Source organism: Sciurus vulgaris, assembly GCF_902686455.1.
Source record: "Sciurus vulgaris genome assembly, chromosome: 9".
NCBI lineage: Eukaryota > Metazoa > Chordata > Mammalia > Rodentia > Sciuridae > Sciurus > Sciurus vulgaris.
In genome coordinates this window covers 125,612,693-125,638,927 of record NC_136469.1, presented here as the reverse complement: position 1 = coordinate 125,638,927, position 26,235 = coordinate 125,612,693, and the positions used below count along the sequence as shown (strand labels likewise).

General features: G+C 33.1%; 1 protein-coding gene across 3 annotated transcripts in view; it reads left to right on the top strand.

Moving 5' to 3' along the window:
• TBC1D19 (TBC1 domain family member 19) overlaps window positions 1-26,235 on the top strand; it is a 146,708-nt gene that overhangs the window by 58,023 nt on the left and 62,450 nt on the right. For all 3 annotated transcript variants that reach the window (XR_013766309.1, XM_079154518.1, XM_079154517.1), the window contains 5 exons: window positions 9,621-9,693; window positions 13,326-13,364; window positions 14,971-15,083; window positions 20,348-20,422; window positions 24,735-24,797. Coding sequence is in view for 2 of the 3 variants with exons in the window: in XM_079154518.1 (XP_079010644.1) it covers window positions 9,621-9,693; window positions 13,326-13,364; window positions 14,971-15,083; window positions 20,348-20,422; window positions 24,735-24,797 (363 nt within the window). In the remaining variant the exon portion in view is untranslated. The remainder of the gene's footprint in view (window positions 1-9,620; window positions 9,694-13,325; window positions 13,365-14,970; window positions 15,084-20,347; window positions 20,423-24,734; window positions 24,798-26,235) is intronic.

Here is a 26,235-nt window from a genome sequence, read left to right as displayed (position 1 = left end):
GGAGAGACCTGAAGATTGGTTACCATAGTAGAAGATAAGCGCAGAGTTCCCTAGCACCGAACCTGGAGCAGGGAGGGGCAACAGAGAGAGAAAGGGATGTGAAAAATCTCTTGAGCTCACCCACTTAAAAACATTTGAAAAGGCAGACAAAATTTACAGTGTGACAGTAACAGCAGGTTCCTTAAAACAAAGTAAACAAGGGCTGGGGTTGTGGTTCAGTGGTAGAGCCCTTGCCTAGCACGTGTGAGGCACTGGGTTTGATCCTCAGCACTACATAAATAAACAAAATAAAGGCATTGTGTCCATCTACAGCTAAAAAAATAAAAAACACATTAACCAAAAGAAAAAATAAAAACCAGAGCAAACAGCTTAAAAACCAAATGATGAAAAGAAACCGGAGCCTGGGGTCTGCAGCCGTCTTGTGGAGCCCTCAGTCAACCAGTAACCCCATAAATCAATGTGGCATCTTCCCACTCCCATCAGCTGCAAATTAAATGAGAGGGAAATCACCTGCAGTGGGCCTGCTTAAAAATCTGGCCAGAAGGAACTTCTAGAAGGACCACTATTAGCCAAAAATCACTGAAAACTCTGCCTTTTCCCTCCCCACAGAGAAAAGGGATGGGTTGGCGAGGAACTGTGCTGTAAGTATACCTAGTCCCACTTAGCCTCAGTGACCAAAGCTCTGAGCAGCAACTCAGACAGCAACTAAGCAGTTTAATTCCTCAGCACAGGAAAACAGATTCACCAGAACTTCATGAACCCTGACCACTGGCATTGGGTGGGGCGGGGAGGGCACCAGGGGAAGACTAGGGACTGACCCTGGGATTGCACGACTGTTCCAGAGGGAAGGTGCCTAAACATCCAGTGATACAGAGACCCAGTTCCTGGATTGTGAAAGCCACAGACAGAAGGCTGTTAGGATAAGTTCCCTGAATAACCCAGGAAACTTAAGTGGAAGACACCTGCAAAGATAGCCAGAGGGAGATCAGTGAAGGAGGAAAATTACTGGAGCCTAGGCAACAGGAAGTGACTGCTCCTAGATTTAACTGGCATCCCAGCCTGACCAGTGATCACAACTGGTAAATCAAAGGGCATTGTTTGGATACTGTCAGGACCTTGCATCAGATATAGTCAATAGAGGAAATCAGTTCCCGCTGTTCACAACCTGGGGCAGTGGAAACTAGAACCCAGGTGAACCATCTGAGTCCCTCCACTACAGTACCTCAAAAAGTAGCATTGGCTAGGGTGATATTTCTGCACAACACCACCTGTGGAAAAACCACAACCAGAGTTCTTCCACTCACAGCTTTGGGATCTTTACCACCATGAAAAAGATCCTGTAGAGGAGAGCAGGTACATGGTGACCTTCAGCAGTCATGGGATCACTCAAGAGCCTGCATCCTGAACTCCTGCAGACAATAGAAACAACCAGGCCACAATACTGCATCCTCTGAGCAGTCAGCAGCAGGCCCCGAGCTGACAAACCAGAACCAGTTGGTGGGAGGTGCATAGCAATGAGGGAATTGACTCCTGAGCCCTTGAAACGCTAGAGAGATTCACAGTCAAAGAATGATGGACATCTGCTAAATGTCCAAACCCCAATGAAATTCAAACCAAGATTCAAATGGAATTTACTTCACTTGGAAGTGTTTTACTGTAAATCACTCTGACATCATTTTGATCCTTTAAATAACTCTTGAACAGTAATTGTTACACCAATAACCAACATTGTACCTCCCACTCATTTGAATGTATTTTATCTAATGGTTTAAAGCATTAATTGGAATCAATCTTCCTATATTTGTTTTCCTAGTTGTAGTTTATACTTGCTCCTTTTACCCCCTAATTATCCTCTTGCATTATCTGCTACTACTTCAAATGCAACACCATCAATGTATTTCTTCTTTCTACCTTGATGTGGATTTTTCTTTTATATCGTTTATCTCTCTCTCTCTCTTACTTTCTCTCATTTTCCCTCTCCTTTTTCTCAATCTTTCTTCTCTACCCCCCTTTTAGCCCTCATTTAAGGCTATAGTGATTTTACTAAATTTAATAACTAATTTTGAACCATTACAGAACTTTATCACAAGTTCATACCTGAATTTGAGGAACTGTGGAGAACAATAGCAACATGGTTTTGTTTCTCATAAGGTTGAATAGTACAAGACTTGGTTGGTGCTTATACTGGGATCAGCGTAAGTCACACATTGACTAAAAGTATTATTATCTGGATATTCACTCATCCAGGACTATTAAGAGAAAGAAGCTCACATAGTACTACCTTGCTTAAAAGAAGAAGTGAGAACTATACCAATTAATGGGTGGATATGAAAAAGCAGGGGAACAAACCATCCCAAACAGCCCATAATGGTTTAACAACTGACTCCATTGACACCACAATAGAGGAAATGTCAGAGAAGGAATTTAGAAAGTTTATAGGTAAAATGTTCCACAAGCTAAAAGAAGATGTAAGATGTAACATTAGAAAGGAATTACAGAAAGCAAAAGATCACTTCAATAAGCAGAGATTCTGAAAAAGAACCAAACTGAAATTCTGGAAATGACTCAATAAACCAAATAAAAAATTCAGTGGAAAGCATTAGCAAAATATTAGACCACTTTGAAGATAGATTTGCAGGCTTCAAACACAAAGTATTTAATCTTGAAAATAAAGTTGACCATAAAGAAAGGATGTTAAGGGACCATAACAAGAATATTCAAGAAGTCTGGGATAATATCAAGAGACCAATTTAAGAATCATTGGGGTAAATGAAGACTCTGACATACAAGCTAAAGGGATACACAGTCTTTTCAGTGAAACAATATAAAAATATTCCAAACGATAAGAATGAGATGGAAATTTAAATACAAGATGCCTGTTGGACTCCAAATATACGAATCACAATAGATCCACTCCAAGACACATGATAATGAAAATGCCTAACATACAGAAGAAGAATAGAATTTTAAAAAGTACAAGAGAAAAATGGCTGATCACATTTAGGGGTAAACCAATTCAAATTTCAACTGATTTCTCAATCTAGACCCTAAAAGGTGAGAGGGTTTAGAATAATATATACCAAACTCTGAAAGAAAATGAATGCCAACCAATACTATACCTGAAAAAATTAAGCTTCAGAATTGAAGATGAATTAAAAACCTTCCATGAAAGAAAGAAGTTAAATGAATTCATAACCAGAAAGCCCTGCAATATAAAACGGACTCGATGAAATATTTCATGAAGAAGGAATGAAAAATAAAAGTGAAAACCAGCATAGGGAAGAATTACACTAGAATAGTAGTCAAAGAATCAAGTGTGATTTAAACATTAGAAATACATCAAAATTGCAAGAAATAAAAATCATCTCTCAATAACATTGAATGCAAATGGTCTAAACTTTTCAATCAAAACTTTTCAATCAAAAGGTTTGCAGATTGGATTAAAAAATGAATAATATGCAGTCTGCAGGAGACTCACCTCACAAAGACATTCACAGATTGAAGGTGAAAGGATGGAAAAAAGATATACTATTCACATGAAATGCAAAAACAAGCAGGAGTAGCTATTTTCATACCAGATTAAAGTGGACTACAAGCCAGAATTAATCAGAAGAGACAAGGAAGGTCACTTTATACTGCTTAAGGGAATCCTACAACAAGAAGTAATGATTGTAACTATTTGTGCCCCAAATAATGGTGCATGTACATACATAAAACAAACCCTTCTGTATATTAAGAATCAAATAGACCACGATACAATAACACTGATGACTTTAATACCGCTCTCGCACCACTGAATAGATCATCCAAACATAAACCAATAAAGATTCTGCAGAACTGAAAAATACATTTAATAATATGGATCTCACAGACATCTGTAGAATATTTCATGCATCAAATAACTGAATTCACTTTCTTCTTAGCAGACCATGGAACATTTTCTAAAATAGACCATATCTGAGGTCACAAAGAAAATCTTAGAAAATACAAAAAAATAGAGGTAATACCTTGCATTCTATAAGATCAAATGGAATGGAATTAGAACTCATTGATGAGATTAAACAAAAGAAAACACTCAAACATCTGGAGATTAAAAAATACACATCTGAATGATGAATGGATAGTAGAAGAAATCAGGGAAGAAGTAAAACAATTCTCAGAAATAAATAAGAATAGTGATAAAACATACCAAAAGATCTGGAACAGTATGAAGGCAGGTCCAAGAGAGAAGTTCATAGCATTGAGCTCATACATTAAAAGAATAGAAAGATACCAAATTAACTAACATTACATCTCAAGGTCTTAGAAAAAGAACAACAGTCAACACCAAAATCAGTAGAAGGGAATAATTAAAATCACAGCCAAAATTAATGAATTTGAGAATTAAAAAACAATACAAATGATCAATGAAACAAAAAGTTTTTCAAAAGGATAAACAAGATCCATAAACCCTTAGCCAAACTAACCAAAAGAAAAAGAGAAAACACTCAAATTAACAAAATTAGAGATGAAAAAGGAAATAGACAGTACTGAAATTCTCAGTATCATCAGAAACTCTTGAAAATTTATATTCCAATAAGATAGAAAATTCTGAAGATATCAGCAGATTCCTAGAGACATGTGTACTCCCCAAATTGAACCATGAGAATATAGAAAACTTAAACAGATAAATATCAAGTAATGGAATTGAAGCAGCTATCAAAAGCTTTCCAACAGAGAAATCCAGGACCAGACAGATTCTCAGCAAAATTCTACCAGACCTTTAAAGAAAAACTAATACCAAGCCTCCTCAAATTATTCCATGAAATAGAAAAGGAGGGAACACTGCCAAAGTCATTCTACAAAGCCAGTATCACCCTGATACAAAACCAGACAAAGAAATCAAGGAAGGAAAACTTTAGGCCAATATTCTTCATGAACATAGATGTAAATTTCTTAATAAAATATTGGAAAGCCATATACAAAGATACATGAAAAAGATAGTGCACCATGATCAAGCGGATCTCATCCCAGGGATGCAAGATTGGTTCAACATATGGAAATCAATAAATGTAATCCACTACATAACTAGCTTCAAGATCAAGAATCATATAATTATTTCAATAGATGCAGAAAAAGCATTTGACAAAGTATAGCATCCATTCATGTTTACAGCACTAAAAATAGGGATACAAGGAACTTACCTCAACACTGTAAAGGTTATGTATGACAAACTCAAGAAAAACTGAAAGCATTTCCTCTTTAAAAAAGGATGCCTGCTTTCATCACTCCTATCCAACGTAGTTCTTGAAACTTAAGCCAGAGCAATTAGGCAGGAGAAGGAAATTAAAAGGATATGAATAGGAAAAGAAGAGCTCAAGCTATCTCTGTTTACTGACAAACAGGATCATGTATTTAGAAGACCCAAAAGACTCCACCAGAGGACTTCTAGAGCTCATAAGTGAATTCAATAAAGTAGCAGGATACAAGATCAACACTCATTAGTCAATTGCATTCCTATACACCGACAATGAATCTGCTGAAAAAGAAATTAGGGAAACTGTCCCATTCATAATTGCCTCAAACACAAAAATAAAATACTTGGGGAAAAAAATCTAACAAAAGATGCAAAGTACCTGTACTGTGAAAACTATAGAACACTAAAAAAGAAATTGAAGAAGACCTTAGACAATGGAAAGACCTCCCATGTTCTTGGATAGGCAGAATTAATATTGTCAAAATGGCCATGCCACCAAAAACACTATACAGATTCAAGGCATTTCCCACCAAAATTCCAATGATATTTTTCACAGAAATAGAAATAGAAAAATATAGTCATTTGGAGAAATAAGAAATTCAGAATAGCCAAAGTAATTCCTAGAAAAGCAAAGCAGGAGGCATCACAATAACACCTCAAATTATACTACAGAGCTTTAGTAGCAAAAACAGCATGGTACTGGCACCTAAACAGTTAAGAAGACCAATGGAATAGAATAGAAGACACAGACAAACTCACATGAAAACAGTTACCTGGTACTAGACAAAAGTACCAAAAATACATGTTGGAGAAAAGATAGCCTTTTAAACAAATGATGCTAGAAAAACTGGGAATCCATATGTATAAGAATGAATTTAACCCCTATATCTCACCCTGCACAAAACCCAAACTGGGTCAAAGACCTAGGAATTATATAAAAAATCCTGCAACAGCTAGAAGAAAATGTGGGCCCCATACTCCCAACATGTCTGTACAGGAACTGACTTCCTTAACAAGACTCCTAAAGCACAAGAAATAAGTGGGAAGTCATCAAATTAAAAACCTGCAAAGCAAAGGAAACAGGACATGAACAGAGAGAGAGCCTACAGAATGGAAGAAGGTCTCTGCCACCTGCTCCTCAGATAGAGCATATATCGAGGATATACAAAGAATTCAAAACACTTAGTACCAAAGAAACAAATAACCCAATCAACGAACAGGCAAAAGAACTAAACAGACATTTCTCAAAAGAAGAAATACAAATGGTCAGCAAGTACATGAAAAATGTTCAATGTCTCTTGCAATTAGGGAAATGCAAATTAAAACTACAGTGAGATTCCATCTCACTTCTGTCAGAATGGCAATTATCAGGAGTACAAATAACAACAAATGTTGGTGAGGATGTGGGGAAAAATGTACACTACTACATTGTTGGTAGGACTGTAAATTAATGCCACCACTTGAAATCAGTGGAGATTCCTCAGAAAACTAGGAATATAACTGCCATATGACCCAGCTGTCTCACTCCTTGATATATATCCAAAAAAGTTTAAATCAGCATAATACAATGATGTAGCCACATCAAATTTACAGTAGCATGATTCACAACATCCAAGCTATGGAACCAACCTAGGTGTCCCTCAGCAGATGAATGGATAAAGAAAATGTGGTATATATACACAATGGAATATTACTCAGCATAAAGAAGAATGACATTATGGCATTTTCTAGTAAAAAGGATGGAACTGGATACTGTTGTGCTAAGTGAAATAAACCAGTCCCCAAAAGTCAAAGGTCAAGTGTTTTTCTGATATGTGGAAGCTAATCCAAAATAAAGTGGGGGGATAAACAAAATTGAAGAAAGATCAATGAAGTAGATGGGATTAAAGGGATGGGAGGAGGGATGGAATAGGGAAAGATTCACTGTGGAGTGAATCTGAACCATATGAATATTCTACCGTGAATCTCACCATCATGTATATACACAGGACACTAATTAAAAAAAAAAAAAAAAAAAAAAAAAAATAAGTAAATAGCAGAAAGGTCAGTAGAGTAGAGTGATTGGAACAGGGAAGGAAGGAGGGGAGGGAAATGGGAAGTACTGGGGACTGAATTAGAACAAATTATGTTCCATGCTTTTTTAAGTTTTTTCAGAATAAATTCTAATGTCATGTATAACTGAAAAGAACTAATAAAAAAGGTGGTATAAGGGTTGAAAAGCAAGCTGAGGAAATCTGTTGGAAGAAGATAAAGCCAAAGAGATGAAGGATAGGAGTGAAAAATTTTTTAATTGGAAGATCAAATCAAGAACACTAAATCTGACTAGGAAGAGTTATAGAAGGATAACACAAGGAATATAATCATTAACATTTCCAAGAACTGAAAGACAGGGATCTCCAGTATGAAAAAGCCTACCTAGTACTTGATACCATGGATGAAAGAAGATCCCCACTAAAGCACTTGAAAGAGAAAAACCCAAAAATTTTCCATAGATGAATAACAGGCTATATTCAAGGTGTCAGGAATCAGAGTGGCATCTAACTTCTCAACAGCACACTGGAAGCCAGAAGATTTTGAAGTAATGCCTTTAAAAATTTGAATGACTTTAATCCTCAAATTCTATATGTAATTGCAGTCAATCAAATGTGAAGGTAGAGTAAACATTTTCAGATGTATTTGATCTACAATTTTTCTTCCATGTTGGGAACTCTTAGTAGAAGTGCTTCATATAAGGTCATGAGCAAAATTAAATATGGACACCAAGGAACATAATTCCTATCAAAGAGAAGGAGAATTTCCAGAAATGACAATGAAGAGAAGTTGCAGGATAAAGGCCACAACAGATGTAGCACAGTGATCCCAGACTAGAACAGGAAGCCACAGTCCCAGGATAGATGCCTGTAAGAGAAACACAATAGAATGGATAATCTCAGACTGAACCACTTGTGAAATTACATTGACAAGGGTCTTTTCAGAAAAGTTAAAGGCTATTAGAAGAGGTAAATGATTAAATTTTAAAAAAAAAAGCAGTTTAAAAAAAAACTGCAGTTTAAATAGAAAAAAAAAGTGAAAAAGCAGTTTAAATAGAAAAGATATGGGGGAAATTTAACAGTACGAAAAGGTGCATATTGTTATAAGTAAGGAAAACAATGTGGCAGAACAGTGAATAATATTCACACAGTTACACTAATTCAAACCTCCAATGTGGATTTAACCAAACTGATATATAACTTAACTTAAAATATTGGAAGGAAGGAAAAGAGAATGTATATGAACTAAAATCCTAATTTATCATAAAAAATCAGTAGATAACTGAAACTAATGAATTAAAAATAACAATTTACACTTGTCCTTGTAAATAAGGAGATAAGTACCAGACAAAAAGGTGAACATTAAACTAGTTCCATTTTTTTAAAGGGGAAGGAAGTATGGTTTTAGCAAGTAGAATAACAATAAAACACTAAGGAAAATATTAATAAAAATATTTAATTACCTAGGAAATAAAAATAATGTGAATAATATGGGTTTTATATATGTTTAACAAATACCAGACAAACATAATTACTCTCCTTAGACAGTACTAAACAAGTAGAGGAAGTTGGAGTATAAATCTAATTTACCCTTGTGTTAGCAGAGCACTTGATAGTGTAATTTTACTTCAAAATAAATGTTTTGGATATTTGCAGTATTTAGTTAATTAAAAGCTGAGGACAGTACTGTGCCATGGAAAGCACACGTACAAATTTGTATTGGTCATTTGAGACAATGATTTTAGAAGATAAGTGCTACTTATGCAGTGAGTGACTGGTGTGTTTCAGGAAAGTTTTGAGTTAGTAGGTCTTTACTCAAAAGGATTTCTTGCTGTACTGATTATTATCTAAAAAAGCAAAATCAGGAGGAGTTTTTGAAAAACAGTTTTTTTAAAGAAAATCAGCACTCAGTGGTCAACAGGCATCAAAGTAAAAATGGTTTTTAGCCAGGAAAAACTAGAGGAGAGAAAAATATTACTAAAAGCTCCACATTTGGAGAAATGTTATATATTTTTATACATAAATTTGTATGTACACATTTGGAGAAATATTGTATCTTTTCCCTTTAAATATATTAATTTGTATGCCTATATCTTAACTATACATGTTTATCTCACACAAATATTAAATGTTATATAGTAATATATGTAGTAAATGAATTATGGTTGTCCTAGTTCCTAATTTTAGGGTTGTGTGTTACTCTAGGTTTCTGATAATGTCTTTTTCTTTTTAGATACTTGAATGAAATGCAAATTCATTTCACATGATTTTTATTTAAGCTGATGTTTAGGTGAACGTGATCTTTTAGTGTGTAGCAAAGTCTGTGTGTCAATTCCAAATATGTTATTTTTCAGAAAGAATGCTTTGCAGAACTTGGCTTAAATACAGGACAACTGGGCATAGATGATTCTACACAAGTGCCTCCTGGTTAGTATTTCTCCCATATGACATATAATTAATGATAAGTGATAAATGAGAGTGAGTTTAAAGTTTATCTTGCTTTTTTCAAAGTAATGTAGTAAACTGTTTATGTCTGAAAACAAAGCATGATTTTGTCTTTCCTGGATTACAATTAATTCTTGAATAGGATCCTGTATGTTATAATTATCAGAGTTCAACTAGATTTTCTCTTTTTACTTGAAAGTCTTTAAAATAATTTTGAAAAGTTACTAGACACGTAAGTTGCTTTGTGGACAAAATCTTCATTAGCAGCACTAATATTTCCCTCACTGCCATCATTATCTTTTTTGTTTTCATTTCACCAAGTTAAGTGAACACTGGCGTCTCCCTCAAGTAGACTTAGGGTTTCAAAATCATGTCTTTTATACATTAATCATCCAAACAATTTCTCTAACTATTCTCTGTTCACGGATACAATGTACGTTTCATGAAAGACCAGAGTGGCATTTAGTTGTAATAAAAATTGACTTGACACATGGGAGGCCTATGATGTTGTGGAAATAATACTGGGCAGGGTGAAGGGACTTGCTGTCCTAGTCTTCTGTTGGTGGCTAGCTGTGTGCCTCAGACAAGTTGCTACATATCTTTGAACTTTTTTCTTCCCTATTAAATAAGGAAGTTGGCTATTGGTTATGATAGCACATCCTATGTGTGCATGTATAATATCTCATTTTAACCTCTTAGCAACTTTTAAGATATGTGTTACCATTTTTAGAAACTTCAGTAACGGATAATGTATATAGAATAGCACATATATCATCAGACGGGACAGTTCAATTAATTTGTATATATTAAACACATCTGTTGAAACCTAAAACAGAAACTCTCCTCCCACCTTCTTTCAATCTTTATCTTTTATTTCAATGATAACTACTATTCTGATTTCTAGCAGCCATTCTTAAATTTTGCCATGCTTGGATTTCATATGAATAAAGAACACGGTGTGTCTCTTTGATGTCTCTTTGTTCAATATTTTATTTGTGGGATTCAGCCATATTGTTGTATTTGTAGATCAGTTTCCTGCTTTACAGTATTTCACTGTAAAATTGTATTATGTTTATTTTACCATTCTACTGGTAATGAGTATTTGCGAAGTTTTAAGTTTGAGGCTATTGCAAATAAGGCTACTCTAAATATTCTAGCATGTGTCTTTTGGTGAACATAAACTCCTCTATTGAGTATACATCTGGAAATGTAATTTCTGGGCCCTAGGGTTTGTATGTGTTTAGCTTTAGTAGATAACTTCTCAAAGAAGATGATAGCAGTTTACACTTCCCCAAACAACGCAAGAGAGGCACAGTTGCTGTACATCCTCCTTAATGTATCCCATTAGTGTATCCCGGTCCCTCAGTGTATCACATTTTTTGTTTTAGTCATTCTGGTGGTGTATGGTGGTATTCATTTCCTTGTGATAGGAGTATTGCCAACCTTTTTAAAGTTGAAGAATTGGAGATTTTAAGTAACTTGCTCAAAGTCATAAAACTAGTTAGTGGGGGAGCCAGGATTCAAAACTAAGCACACTGTCTCCAAAGTATACTACACTATGCTACCTCCCTCCTGCCACCTTTGCTAGCCTTTTCTTATTTGATAAGAATAAAATATCTTATACTTTTGTCCATGACCAGTGATAACCAGCTGTAAGGAAAGGAAATAGTAACATAATCTGGAATTATATTTATATTTTCACTTTTGAAATAATCTTTAAGAATTGCATAAAATTATTCTATATGTTATAGTAGCAGTGGTTAGAAAATAGATTTTCCTTCTTTGATTCACTTGTAATACAACAAATGTGTTTAGAGATCTTACAACAGGCCAGAAAATGGTAAGTAGATAGATATGAGACATAATCTACACTCCTAGGGAATATAAGGTGGTAAGTGACATAGAAGATCAGTGTGGTATTTGCTTTTGTTATGTAGAAGGGGCAACTGGAGCAGAGGATGTACTTATTAAGTCACATGTTAAATTATGACATTTCATACACAGTTAATTCATGAGAGAAGGTTATCTACTGTTGTGGGATCTACCAAATGCAATTATTAGTTCCTCCTTTCTCAGGAGATAGGGAAAAGGAGGAAAAAAGGAAGTTGAACAACTGATTTTTCTCTGGGGTGGGGAAAGATCAAAAAGTTTTCCCCCCTCATAGTTTCATAATCTTATTATTTGTTTTGTTATAATTTTTAAATAACTTTTATAGATATATAACATACATGCTTTAAAGTACACAAATCATTAAGTATATCAGTGAATTTTTACCAAGTGAAAACACTTGTGTAACCTCCAACCTGGTCAAGAAACAGAATGTTACCAGCATCCTAGCTACATTTCTGGACTGTACTCTTCTGTGGGTAACAACAATTCTGAATTCTAGCATCATAGGTCAGTTTCGTCTATTTTTATACTTTATAAAAATGGAATCATATAGTTTGTACTTTTTTGTCTTTTTGTTTAATGTTGTTTATAAGATTGATAATGTTGTTTAGAATTATAAACCAGTCATTTAAATAACTTTATTGTAATCCATTGTGTGTGTGCATGTGTGTACATACATATATAGATATAGAGATGTCTATTTATCTTGTCTATTATTGATAATCATTTGAGTTGTTTCCACTAGTTAGTTTTTATCAATAGTGCTACTATGACTATTCTTGTGCATGTCTGTTGGTGCACATAACTGAGAGAGAATTGATTATTACCCTATAATGTACATAAGTTCTGTATTACTAGATATTGCCAGTTTTCCAAAGTGATTTTACCAATTTATATTCTCATCAGCTTTGTATGAGAAATTCAATTTGCTCCATATTTTTTGCATTGAGAATGATCAATCTTTTTCATTTTCATCATTGCCGTGATTGTGTGTTTCATAATGATTATAATTACATTTCTTTGGTGACTAATGTGATCATTAGACTTGAAGTTATCATTTTTGTGAAATCTTTTGCTTATATAATTGTCGTTTTCTATCACAAGTTCTTTATGTATTCTAGATGTTAGTCTTTTGCTAGACATACTTATTTTAAGTATATTCTTCCATTAAGACTTATCTTTCACTCTCTTAATGGTGTTTTTTGGCGAACAGAAGATTTTTTTGTTCAATATGATCTAGTTTATAAGTCTTTTTCCATTATGATTGCTACTTAAAAAAAATAATCTTTCCTGTAAAATCTTTTAAAATAGCATTTGTGTCCTGGGGTTTTACCTGTATAAGATATATTATTGTTAGATATACTTTACCAGTAGATTGAAGAAGAAGTATGACTATATAAGGGAAGTTATTAACAAATATTGTTTTTGGGGTTGTTTTAAGAAAAAATCAAAGATGAGTATACAGAAATATGAGAAGGTACTCTGTTTTAACCAACGGAAGATTAACTCACTATTTTTTCTTCTGAGTGAATGTATGAACTTACTTTTAAACAACTTAGAAAAAGATTTTTTTGTGTATAGAATAAATATTCTTGTAATTTTGTGTAAAGCCATTCAGTTTTAAAATAATTGCAGTATCACTACCAGAAGAAATATACCTCTTATTATAAATGTGATTCATAATATTTGTGTCTAATAATTTTATTTTCTTTTAACATTATTAGAACTTTTTGAAAATGAACATGTGCGTATTGGGCAAAAAGGTAAGCTTTTAGCTATATTTATTTATGATTTCTGGAAAATGTGACAGTTTAAGTAAATGTCTCCATAAAATACCCCCAGCTGAAATTTAATCTCTGAAAATCAGCTAAAAACTTAAATAGGAGTAATATTTAACTATGCAGATTATCTAATAGCGGTCTTTATTTATATATATGTTGAAGGAAAATGCATCATTTTAGCCTCATCAATAAATGTCAGATATAGATGCACACAGTTGACTCACTGTAAAGGAAATACAGACGCACTCTCTTCAGTGACAGTACATTAAAACATAGCAGTAGAATTTCATTTTACAGTCAGAGAGGCAGGTTTTTTCTTTGATGCACCCACACACCTCTCATTAGTGTTAATGAGAATGTGCTCCTGTGTATTCCTGCTGACTGTCACAATGGTTAAGACTTAAAAACTGAAGCAGCTCTTTGTATCCTGGGGAATAATTTTCCCTTCTTTTGAAGATTCTTTTCCTTGTGTTTATAAATCCCATTGTGTCTTTGAACTTTGAAGTACAGATGCGTCTTTGTGTCGAAGTGTACCTTCTATGACAATTATCATCTACCAAACTCTCTAGTTCAGTTTTTCAAAATTGTATTTAAATGACTTCATTGTATGCTTTGACACTTTCATTAAACACAATTGAAAATTAAAGAATATGTTTCATCTCTTTATTTTCTATGATCTCTTTATTCTGTTCATGACATTTTTGTTTACTAAAAGATTTTCATTCCTCTTTCAAGAGAAAATATAATAAAATAGTACTGTTAGACATCAACTGCTATCTAGTGTGTCTTATTTTTGTTTGTTATGTTTTATTTTGTTATGTTTATTATGTTTTATGTTGTGGTCCTTTATTTACTCAATGAATAGCTCATATTTTTATTAAAGAAAATAAACATGAAGTTGAAAAAAAGTAATAATTTGCTAAACTTGCCTGCTTGAGAATAATTTGGGTCTTCTTAAAATATCATCAGATCTTTGTTTTTACTCCTTTAAAAATTCCTCTTTCTATCGATTTTCAGATTAGCTAAAAGGTTGTCTAACAGAATGAATATTTTACTTTCTTATATATCCCTTATTTATGATACTTCATGTACCATACCACTTAGATGTATGAGAACTTCCATGATTTACTGGAATATGTGTAAAAATTTAAGGGTCTGTATAAATGAATTTACTTGATCATAGAATCTAAAAATTATATATATATATATATACACATATGTGCACATATGTATAAATGTGTACATATATGTGTGTGTATATATATATGCATTCGCGCGCACACACACACACACATACCCATTAGTAGTTTCCTATCCATAGAGCTATAGGTAAAGCAATGTGATCTCAAGGTACCTACATTTAAAAGCTTTTGCCAGGCTGAGTAGGAGCTAGAAGAGCTTAAGACTTGACACTTTTCGGGGTATAAGTAGGGGGATATGAACAAATAGGGATTAAAAGGAAGAAAAGTTAAGGTGTAATTATGTCAAATATAAAGATTGTTAGCTTCCCAAAAGATTTATAATTAAAATTTGGTGATGTTTCTTACATTATGAATTTTCTAATGAGATTTTAATGTACCTTTGACAGTTCTAGCAGAACAAGATAGTGCTGCTGCTCAACAGTATATCAGACAAGGAAGTCCCACAGCACTAAGAGCTGAATTGTGGGCTCTCATTTTGAATATTTCCAGTCAACCTGAGGTAAGAAGAAAAAATGATGAGTCACATTTGAGCTATTAATGTTTATTTTTCAAAGATCAGTAATTCAAAATAAAAACTTGTTTCATGGTCTATTATTTACCTCTTCCCCTTCGAAATCACTGTAGTCTTATGTTCTAATACAAAACGTAGCATGTAACTTAAACAGTGGGCTTAACATAGAAGGTTTTGTTATAACAAAACTATAAGTAACATTTTGAGAAGTAGAACCTGATAATTTATCTAAATAAAATTATGTGAGAGAATGGAGATGTTAAAATAGGAAGAAATAAAAAAAGGCAACTCAGTATAAGCAAACAAATTATTTGTTCTTATAGTTACCTTTAAATATGCACTATTCTCATGGTTATAAAATTTGACAGATTATGTGGGCATATTATTTTTCCAAATCTAAGAACATTTATTTTAGGAAGTAAAATGAATATGGAGGGAATTCACCAACAGACAGGTAATTCAATTTAATAAAGAAAAATTATTTGACATTGATTCTTCCTGGAGTACTCTTGATGGATATATCTATATCTGTATCTGCCTATCTAGCTATACTCAACTATCTATCTAGCTTACTAAACATATATCACTGAGAAGTTATTTCAATTCTTCAAACCTCAGCTAACCCGTACTTAAGTACATATAGTAGAATTGTTGTTGTGTCCGGTATACAAAATAATGTATGTGAGACTTTTAACACAGTGCCTGGCACATAAACGGATACCACTTATGGTATTAATCATAATAATTACATGGTATACAAAATTATGTTTAAATTAATTATAATAATAATGCAGATTTTAAGAAAATTAAACATTAATATCTATTATAAAAACTACTTTTACCCATTGCAAATTATGAATGCATGTGTATATTTATATATGTATATATTTTTAAATCTCCTTTTCTGAACAGTGTTATCAAAGATCATTTCTTTCCTTTTTAAAAGAATAACACTTGTGATTTATTTAAGAGCAGTTTTTGACCAAATGATATTGCTGGATATTCACTGATGCTAAATTTTGGACTTCTCTGTTTTTCAGAGGTTGCTTTTCATATTTCATTGAATTTTATAAATGTGTATATATTTTATAGTATAAATTGTTAACTATGTTATCAATTATAACCATATGTTATAATTTTGACTCTCCCATTCATATTTTTCTCTCATTACACTAAAAACTATTGAGACTAAACAGCATAGAGTGGGAAGTAGGACTAGTTCAATCATGAGGTAACACATTTAGCTTGGCCAAATCTCATTTTTTAACTGTACAAATAAGGAAAGTATACTAGATATCTGTTTCTAAATTACCTTCTAGGTTTCAGATTCTTCCGTTTTTTTCCTCTAGAATTAAAAATAGATCTTTGTCAATAGCACTATTATGTCCCAAGTTGCAGGCATTAATTTATGCACAGCATTTTGTAGTGCTTTTTCCTCCAGGAAGCCTTCAGTAATTCACATGGGTGCGTAGGGCTCCTTGTAGGAATACAGATGATTACCTTCCTATCCTCTTTCTGCTCTGGGGCAGCAAATTGCCCTTTAACTGGTTTAACAGATGTTTTTAGATCTTCAAAAATTATAATTGGGTGGAAAAAATAGCATTTTTCACTTAATTTACTATTTGTATCCATTTGTTAGGAAACTCAAAATTTTAAATCCACATAATTATTTTACGTTGAATAAACATGAAACTATACAATTCTGTCCATGTATTCATAAAATATATTACATATTGGTTGATTCTAGTAAACAGCAGCATAACTCAAATTCTGTTAACTCTGTCTGAACTTACATCTAATCACTTGATTGCAAAGGTTTTTGTTTAACCTAAAGTTCTCTGAGATCAGGTAACTTGTCTCTCTGAATTACAGTTATACCTCTATCTCCTAACCTGGAATATTAAACATCTAATAATTTTTAAATGATATATACTAATATTTTGAATTTTACTTTAGTATATCATGTGATATACAAAAATAAGGAAACAAAATATCTGCTTGTCTAATATCTACTTATGTAATTACACAATCTTTTACATATGTAAACTTAGCATCTTATATAATTGTGTAATTCTTATGTCTACAGTATCATCATTGCAATATCAATTATGAATAAGTTCCTTTAATTCACTTTTTATTGAATAGATAATAAGATCAATGTAAATGAATATGTTGGGAAAAGCCAATATATTTTAAGTTATTATATTAAATTGTGTGAAATGATGTATAGAAATTATAAACTTGAGAGATGGAGTATTTTTCATGTATGCTGTAAATTTGAAATTTTTATTGAGAGATGAGAATTGCTGAGCCAACATGGTACAGTTTTCATTCAGCCATTCAGCATTTCATATGAGATGCTCTGTTACATAATATTTTAATACTTGAGTCTGAATCAGTATTGTGCATTAATCTATTAGAATACTGTATAATTATATTTATGGGCTAATTAACCATTTCAAAAATAGAAACCATTAAAAATTTCTTCAGAATTAAAAAAAATTTATTCACAGCGTTTTGAAGATGTATTTTTTTATGGAAGCATCTGATACTAAAATTGGTATTTTAGTAATTGTTCTTAAAAATATTTAATAGTTCTCTAGCATGGATTACAAAGGGAATACTATTTATTTATAATAAAAAGTTTTATATATGTAGTTACAAAAAATTATCATTTAAAAACTAAAATGAAATTTTTGGAATATTTATAATTCATGGGTAATAATGCAGATATAAATATATCTTCTATATATATATTACCTAAAGAAACATTTCCTTGAGGCTGGGCTTGGCTCAGTGGTAGAGTGTTTGCCTAGCACCTGTGAGGCACTGGGTTCAATCTTCAGCACCACATAAATAAAATATTATGTTCAACTAAAAATTTTTAAAAAGAAATATTTACTTAAATTGATTTTCTTTGTTTATGTTCGTAAAAATGTAAAGCAAAAATTTTAAGAATTACAAGTTAAAATAACCACCAAAGCTGTTCTAAAGCAATGTTTTTTCAAATGTCTGCAAACCTGTTATTTCTCTGCCTCATGTAGGAGATGTGAAGGTCTTTGGTAAATGCAGAATTAATTAATAAAAATGTTAATAATAATTCTCAACTCAAGGGTAGTCCCTTCCAACAGGGAAGGTCATCCATTTGACCAACCAAGCAGCTTAGAGAACCACTGAGGGAAAAGGGAGACAGAATCAACACTGACAGTGTTGAACCACAGTAGTCACAGACATTCGTATATTAAAGGGAAAAAATGTCAGTAGGTATCATATGGCCTTGATTAAATTCAATAGCCATTTCTAATCAACTCTTTAAATTAAATGGAATTACTGAAACACAGTAAGACTAGTTTCCAAAACAAAGTAAGTACAAACTGAACAGAAATGCCAAAGCCTTTTTCATTAGAATTAAGAATAAGGTAGTAATACTACCTGTAAGCAAAAATAACTGAAAATGGGAGCAGACCTTGAATGCACGCTGTCTTTTTTAAGCTGTGGTGGAATGGTACATTTTCAGGAAAGAAAATGGTGACTGGTTACAAAAGCAGTCTGTATTTTATAGGTTTTAATGAGAATTAATCACAGCAGGATGTTTAGTGCGATTTAGTCATTAGAGACTGAGAACATGCCTACTAGGCAGTCAGGAAACTAGTTGTGCAGGTTAAAAATCTAAACTCAGGAAAACAGTTATAAAAACTTGAAACTCACTATTACTGGGATAAAATGCAGAGCCCAGAGCCCATGTGTTTGCCTTCCCCTCCTAGACTCAATATGAATATAGCACTGTGAATTTCACCTTTGTGTGTCTATAAAGAACCAACTAACAAACTACAAATAAATAGAAGGAATATCAAAGGAGGGAAAGAGAAAGTATTGGAAGCTAAAGTGGAACAAATTACATTCCATGCATGTATGATTATGTCAAAATGAACACCAATATTATCTATAATTACAATGCACTACTAAAAACATTTTAACAAGATATTTTGGTAAGACCAGTGGATGTACATTAAATAAACAAAAATCAATATTTCCAGAAACATACACTGAGATATCATCCTGCCGAGACTGCTACATGCAGTAAATATTCCTCCTTATCCCAGGTGATCCTGTCCCACAACTCTTACTTGTTTGGGGGAATGTCTTTGGAAACAGTGATAAAGCCAAGCAGTGGACAAGGGGTGGAGACCAGGCCAGAGAGATGAATGGAGGAATTCAGAGGAATATAGAGATCAGCTATAGCAGTGAACAATATTTCCACCTCTCCTTAGCACAACTACTACCCATTTTTTTTTTTTTTTTTTTGTGATGCTGGGGATCGAACCCAGGGCCTTGTGCTTATAAGGCAAGCACTCTACCAACTGAGCTATCTCCCCAGCCCAACTACTACCCATTTGATCCTGACATTTGTCCTTAATATTCTGACCAACTATTTTTTTTCTGACTAACTATTAACTTGATGCTTAATTTGATTACAGGCTTAGGTCCTTCTCCCTCTTTTTCTTTCTCCCTCATTCCCTTTCCTTTCCTTCCTAGTTCTTTCCTTTTAATTTTCCACTTCCTTCTATTTCTTATTCTCTATTAAATAAACATTAATCTATCTCATCATTATACATAGTCAGATTTTCAAGTATTATGAGACCATATTCTAATATAAAATGCTGATTTATTTTATATACCATATGATTGTTTTTACTACTAAGAGTGACTTATTATGCTTAAACTTACTACTTTGTAATAACTTGCATATTAGCCAGTATGGATTAGTCAAATCTCATAGTTTTGTGGCCTTGGGCAGCACGTTTATTTTCTTTCTGGGCCTTAGTTCTGAAATGTTAGTGGGACTAGTAATCACTGATCTATTTCATTTTTTTGAAATTAATTAAAATTCAATCCTGTTTTATTGGGATTATATGAGTTAATTCCTGTTTAACAGGTAAAATGGTGCCTGGCATCTAGAAACTACTTAATAAATACTCTATTTGCTATTAAGGTTAAATGATAATCAATTTAGCAAATAATGAGTGAATACGCACCAAGTACCAGATGTTATCATGAGTGAGGGAACTGGTATATTTATTGAACACCTTCTATTGGTCAGGCTCAGGGGATGTAGTAATGAATAGAACAGAGTTCTTTTTCTCTTAATATTTATGATACTATTAAGATTGTTACTTATTAAAGTTATAGAGGTTGACTTTATAAATGTGATTGGCTTTTACTATTATGACTTATTTTGCTTTTAAATTTAGGACATCTTGTATTATGAGCAGCTTAAGATGAATGTGATACAACATGACCTTTTGGTGGACAGTCTAATATATAAAGTAAGTAAAAATATGTATAGTTTTTTCCATTATATTATCATTAAAAATTAAGGGTTTTTAACATGCAGGGCCAGCGCTAGGTACAATGATATATGTTAAACTTGAAAAATAATTTTTAGTGCCAGGAACAGTGGTGCCCACCTGTAATCACACCTACTCAGGAAGCTGAGGCAGGAGGATTTCAAAGTTTGAGGACAGTCTGGGAAATTTAGTGAGACCCTGTTTCAAATAAATAGACAAACAATAATTTTAAGTGGTCATTCTACCTATAAAATTAGGGTTGACCTTCAAACTTGTAGTCTGCATTCAGTGTTTTCTTTCCCTTCCTCTGTGAACCTCTCCTCATGATCCTTTCCTGGGCCTTCCATTTTTTTCTTTAAGAGAAATACATTTTCTTATTATTTAAAAATTTAAGTTTTCTACACAAACAAAATACACAAGCAACTGAAAAGAAAAACAATATAATAATTTCATCATTTTTATCTCATGATCTTTAGGGCCTACTTCTATATCTCTTTGAAGTCCTTTTTAATTTCTTTCAGTTTCTAAATATATGGCCGAATACATTACAAGTTGTATGAAGGAATACTTTGAATGTTTGTCTCCAAGCATCTGTTAATCAACTTGTTGAGTAAGTTGTAGATGCTTACAGCATAATATAGGATTTGGCTACTTCTGGATCAGTAATTTTGTTATTTTGAAAACTTGGATTTTAAATTCATAATTTGAAAGATAAAGGAGAAGCACATATTACTACAATTCTCATAAATAGGGAGAAAAGATAACACAATGAAGACCTGAAAACGCAACTGAGATGCCAAGGGCAGTAACAACTGTCATTTGATGACTGCTTACTACTTGCCATATAGTGTACCAAACTTTTTTTTTTTTTTTAATTTTTACAGACTGCATTTTGATTCATGTTACACAAATGGTTCATTTTTATGGTTATGCACAACGTATTCATACCATTTGTGTAATCATACATGTACATAAGTTAATGATGTCTGTCCCATTCCACCATCTTTCATACCCCACCCTCTTCCCCACCTCATTTTGTTCTACATAATATAAAGTTCCTCCAGTCTTCTCTTACCCCCCATTCCCCACCCCCATTATGTATCATCATCCACTTCTCAGGGTAAAACAACTCTAAGATTTCATCTTACTCCAATTAGAACGACTATTATCAAGAACACAAGTAATAATAGATGTGGCAAGGATGTGAGGAAAAAGGCACACTCATACATTGCTGGTGGAGTTGCAAATTGGTGCAGCTACTCTGGAAAGCAGTGTGGAGATTCCTCAGAAAACTTGGAATGGACCCACCTTTTGACCCAGCTTTCCCACTCCTCGACTTATACCCAATGGACTTAAAATTAGCATACTGTAGTAACGCAGCCACATCAATGTTTATAGCAGCTCAAATGACAATAACTAGATTGTGGAACCAACCAAACCTTTTACATAGATTACCATTTAATCCTGGCAGCTACCTGAAGAATAGTTAGTACCAGCATTCAGGCTGTCAGTGTTTTCCCTGGAGATGGGGAGGACTCCCATTCCACAATATTATGTCTTAAAAATAACAGAGTTTAGAGGGAAAATAAAGTTGGTGTAGACCATGCAAAACTTTTGCAGCTTTGAAATCAGAATACTATTAAAAGCTAAGACTTAGGCAGATACTATTTTAAAATACAAAAATAATAATATAAAATAAATGCTAAAAGTAATAAAAGCAAAAATAATAAAATAATGCACATGGAAGTGGTGCTCTAAGCCACTGGGGCTGCTGTTAAAGTGGTTACAAGAAGTCCAGCAACTGAAAAATGTGCCAGGCTGGAGGTGCCTCTCTGAAGAGGGAGCCCCAGTGCATATGTCCATTTCATTTTTTTAAAGAAGTTATGAAGCCTCATGCCTGTGCATGCAGTAGCTTCATTTTAAAAAATTACTTAAAGCTTCATTACACTCCCTGTAGCAAAGACAAAGTTTTAAATTTAACTGAAAACAAAGTAGAATTCCTGGTACAAGGAATGAATGGGACAAGGCAATACTACATAGAAAATATCATCAAACTCTCACTACACTAAATTATTAAATGGTTCTGTCTTAACTGCTTTTCTGTTTCCCCACAAACTTGCCTTGTATCCATACCTACAGTTTTCCACTGGTTACTGTGACCCAACAATTTATAGCAGGGTTTTGTAACCTTTCTTCATTATCATACCCCTGAGGAGAAAAATTAATTTCTCTCTAATAAGAAAAATCAAGTGCCAGAGAGTCAGATTTTGTTGCTAAGGATCAGTTTTGGAGATCCATGTTGCCATTATAACATGGAAAGTTTTTTGGTCCCCAAGAACCAGTTTCTGCTCAGTATTACTTCTGGTACAGATGCGCAGTCTCTCCCATTGTGCATGTTGTCTTCTGACAGAAGACTCACCCCATTCTTTCCCTTTGTTCTTTGACTTTCGGTTTTTCCAGACTTGGTCTACATTCACTGTCTCCAGAGTCACCCATGACTCATTTCACCCTTCCCAGTTTCATCTATTTATCATGAACCTCTGGCAATATTTCTTTGTAATTCTTCCCATATTTTTGCCATGTATATTTTCATGTCAGTGACAATATAGACTTGGGGGATAAACATTGTCTTTTTGTTTGTTTGTTTGTGTTTTGATGTTTGTATCCTTCCCTGCCAATCAATCGATACTTGTTGAATTATGTATTATTTAGGTCTAAAAGGTTTTTTTTCTTTAAGTCTAGGGTTTTTTTAATACAAGTGAAGTTCAGGATCTATATTTAAATACATGTACTGATGAACTAATGAAGATACTATAAGTATAGGGGATTTGGGTTAATTTTTTAAATGGATTTCTAGAGGCCTACTCTATCTCATATTGTCCTCCGCATTTATCCACATTCCTAAGTAGCTAATTAATGATGTCCCATGTACAGCTATAGAGACCTATTCTAGGCTTGGAGTCACTGACCAAAGTCATACAGCTAGAAGTAGTTGAACTGGATTTCAAATCTTTGTCAGATTTATTGGAATATCCATGTTTTTTATACAAAGCACCAGGTTCCAACTCACTGTACAGAATGTTCAGAGACATCCTGGGGGAAATGGAGATGTTCTGATTTACTTTTCTGGGCTTTTGTTCATTTGTTATTAAGGAGGGATATTTGCATATTGTAATTTCTGTTAATAATTTTACTATATTTATTTATCATTCATTTTTCAAACATGTATTGGGTACTACTATGTTGCAGGCACTGTAGTGATGCTAAGTACAAAAAAAAAAAAAAAATAAGGAGAGCACAAATTTATAAAGTGGTCTCAGGTCAGGAAGTGAGAATAGAGTTATATTAAAGGAAGTTACCTAATACTTTATCAAGGAGAAGTCAATGACTAGCCCTTAGAAAATAAATTTATGAGGCAGAAAAATGAGTATTACTAGTCTCCCAGAAACAAGTGGTGATTGGCAAATGAATATTCACAAAGGCCAGAAAAAATTTGGTATTTAGAGGGAATGGCAAGTATGTGTATTTGAATCATGAGGTTAAAGCAGAAATTTGGGACCAGTAAGTTATGGTTGCTGCTGGGTGTTATGATCATATCTACTTTTCAAGTTCTATGACACCTAAATATCAAAGGGATATAAAATTGAAATATAAAGTTACTAATGGAACCTTAAAAAGTGTAAGGAATTAGTGGTCAAATAATGCATCACATATCTTAGTCAAGTAAATATGGAGTAGTGATAAAATCTAATTGAGAAGTTTATAATCATACATAGTGTAATAGATTCATTTTGTTATTGTTTTTAAATAATCTACATGTGCTTTAGGAATATAGACAGATTCATTTGGGTTCTTTTTAGGCAGTATTCTTGTTTTATAAGCTTTTTTGTTTCTGTGACCAAAAGACCTACCAAGAACAATTAGAGGGAGAAAAGTTTATTTGGGGGTTCACAGTTTCAGAGGTCTAAGTCCATAGATGACTGACTCCATTCTTTGGGGCCCAAGGTGAGCAGAACATCATGGTATAAAAGTGTGGTAGAGGCAAGTAGCTCAGGACATGATGATCAGGAAGCTCTCCTCACCACAACAAAATGTAAACCCCAAAGGCAAGCCTCCATGACCCACCTCCTCCAGCCACAGCCTGTTACCTGAAGGGAATTAATTCACTGACTGGGTTCAGGCTCTCATGGTGCAATCATTTCACCTCTAAACCTTCTTGCATTGTCTCCCACGTGAACGTTTGAGGGGCATCTAATATCTAAACAATAACACTCTTTACTTTTTATTATAGGATGTGAAGTTGACAGCAAGCAATGATGATTATTATTTTGTATTTGAAGATTATTTATATCAGGTAAGTTTAAAAATTAAATATATAAAGTTTTTGTTTTAGGCTTTCTAAATCATGATGCTTTAGGAGTTATTTCTATTGTTAATTAAATTCTTTTAAAATCCAAACTATGTTTATCAGATTTTATGTTCTAAAGTTGAGATAAGGTTAATTTTTGCCCTTACAGTGGAATTGGGTGGGAGAATAAAAGTTCCTTAATGAGTTTTTGGACCATTCCTTTTAGTCACACACACTACAGTGAGGAGGTAAGTTTTCAACCTTTGTTGTTGGCACACATTTTTTAATTGGATTCATATTTAATCAATCCCAATAAGTTTAGAGAAAGTATTTGCTTAATACTTTTTATTAAAAGTATTGAGTAAATAAATATTTTAAAATCAGTGTGTAGTGTCATGATTACTTATATGCTGATATTGTGGATACTTGGATCCTTCTCTAGGTCTTTTACATATCTACCAGAATAAAATTATTTATCATAAGTAGAAAATAAGTAATTCACATAGAATTACCTAGATGATATTCTTTTTAAATAAAGATTACACATACATATAGATTTTGAGTCAATATAAGCATCATAAAGGAAATGTATAGATTCCATATAATTTCTTCTTGATTAAGTGTAAATCAGTCCCAGCTGTTTGGATGAGCAGGTTTTTCTTTGGTAATGATGTTCGTTGGTGGTGCATATATGTTTAAAAGGGAAGATAAAGTTAAGAAAGAATCTCTCAAAAAGACTTAATCATACATTCTAAGAGCTGAAGTATAAGACCTTATAAATTAAATTTTAAAATAACCCTAGAAGCTATTTTGAGATTCTTATAATTTCAATTGTAAAAAAAAGTAAAGATTTAAAAGTCTAGTTCTTTAATATAAAATTGTCTATTAATTAAAAGTTGGAAAATATAAAAATCATCCAAAAGTTTGTTTATATAGCTTTTTGTAGTACTTTTTCTAGTTCCTATTACCCAGTAAATTTTTGAAAGTCTAAAATTAATACATCATTTGCATAATAATACTAATTTATTGATAGCTCTGTCTTTTGGAAATATTGAATAGAAATTATCAGTTCTGAAATGGTGGCATGAGTAGATCCACAGAACCATCCCTAGTAGAAAAAACAGAGAAAACTATTTAAAAAGAAAAAAATTAAAGTCTCTGGAAACTATCCCAAGATTATACAGATCAGCTAAAGCATTTATTCAAGAAAAGCTACTAAATTTCAGTGAAAACCAGTTGTGGCACATGAGTCATGACCTACTTCTGACCTCCCCTCACCCCCAGATAAGTATGACAGAGCTTCAGTCTACTGAGTATGTCCAAGAAGATGCAGCTCCCACTCCCTCCAGCTTCTAGTCAAGAGCGATAGTATCTCCATATGAGTGGCAGACAGCCACTCTTCCCCCTCATCTCTGTTAACATATGGCTGAATTCCAGAAGAGGT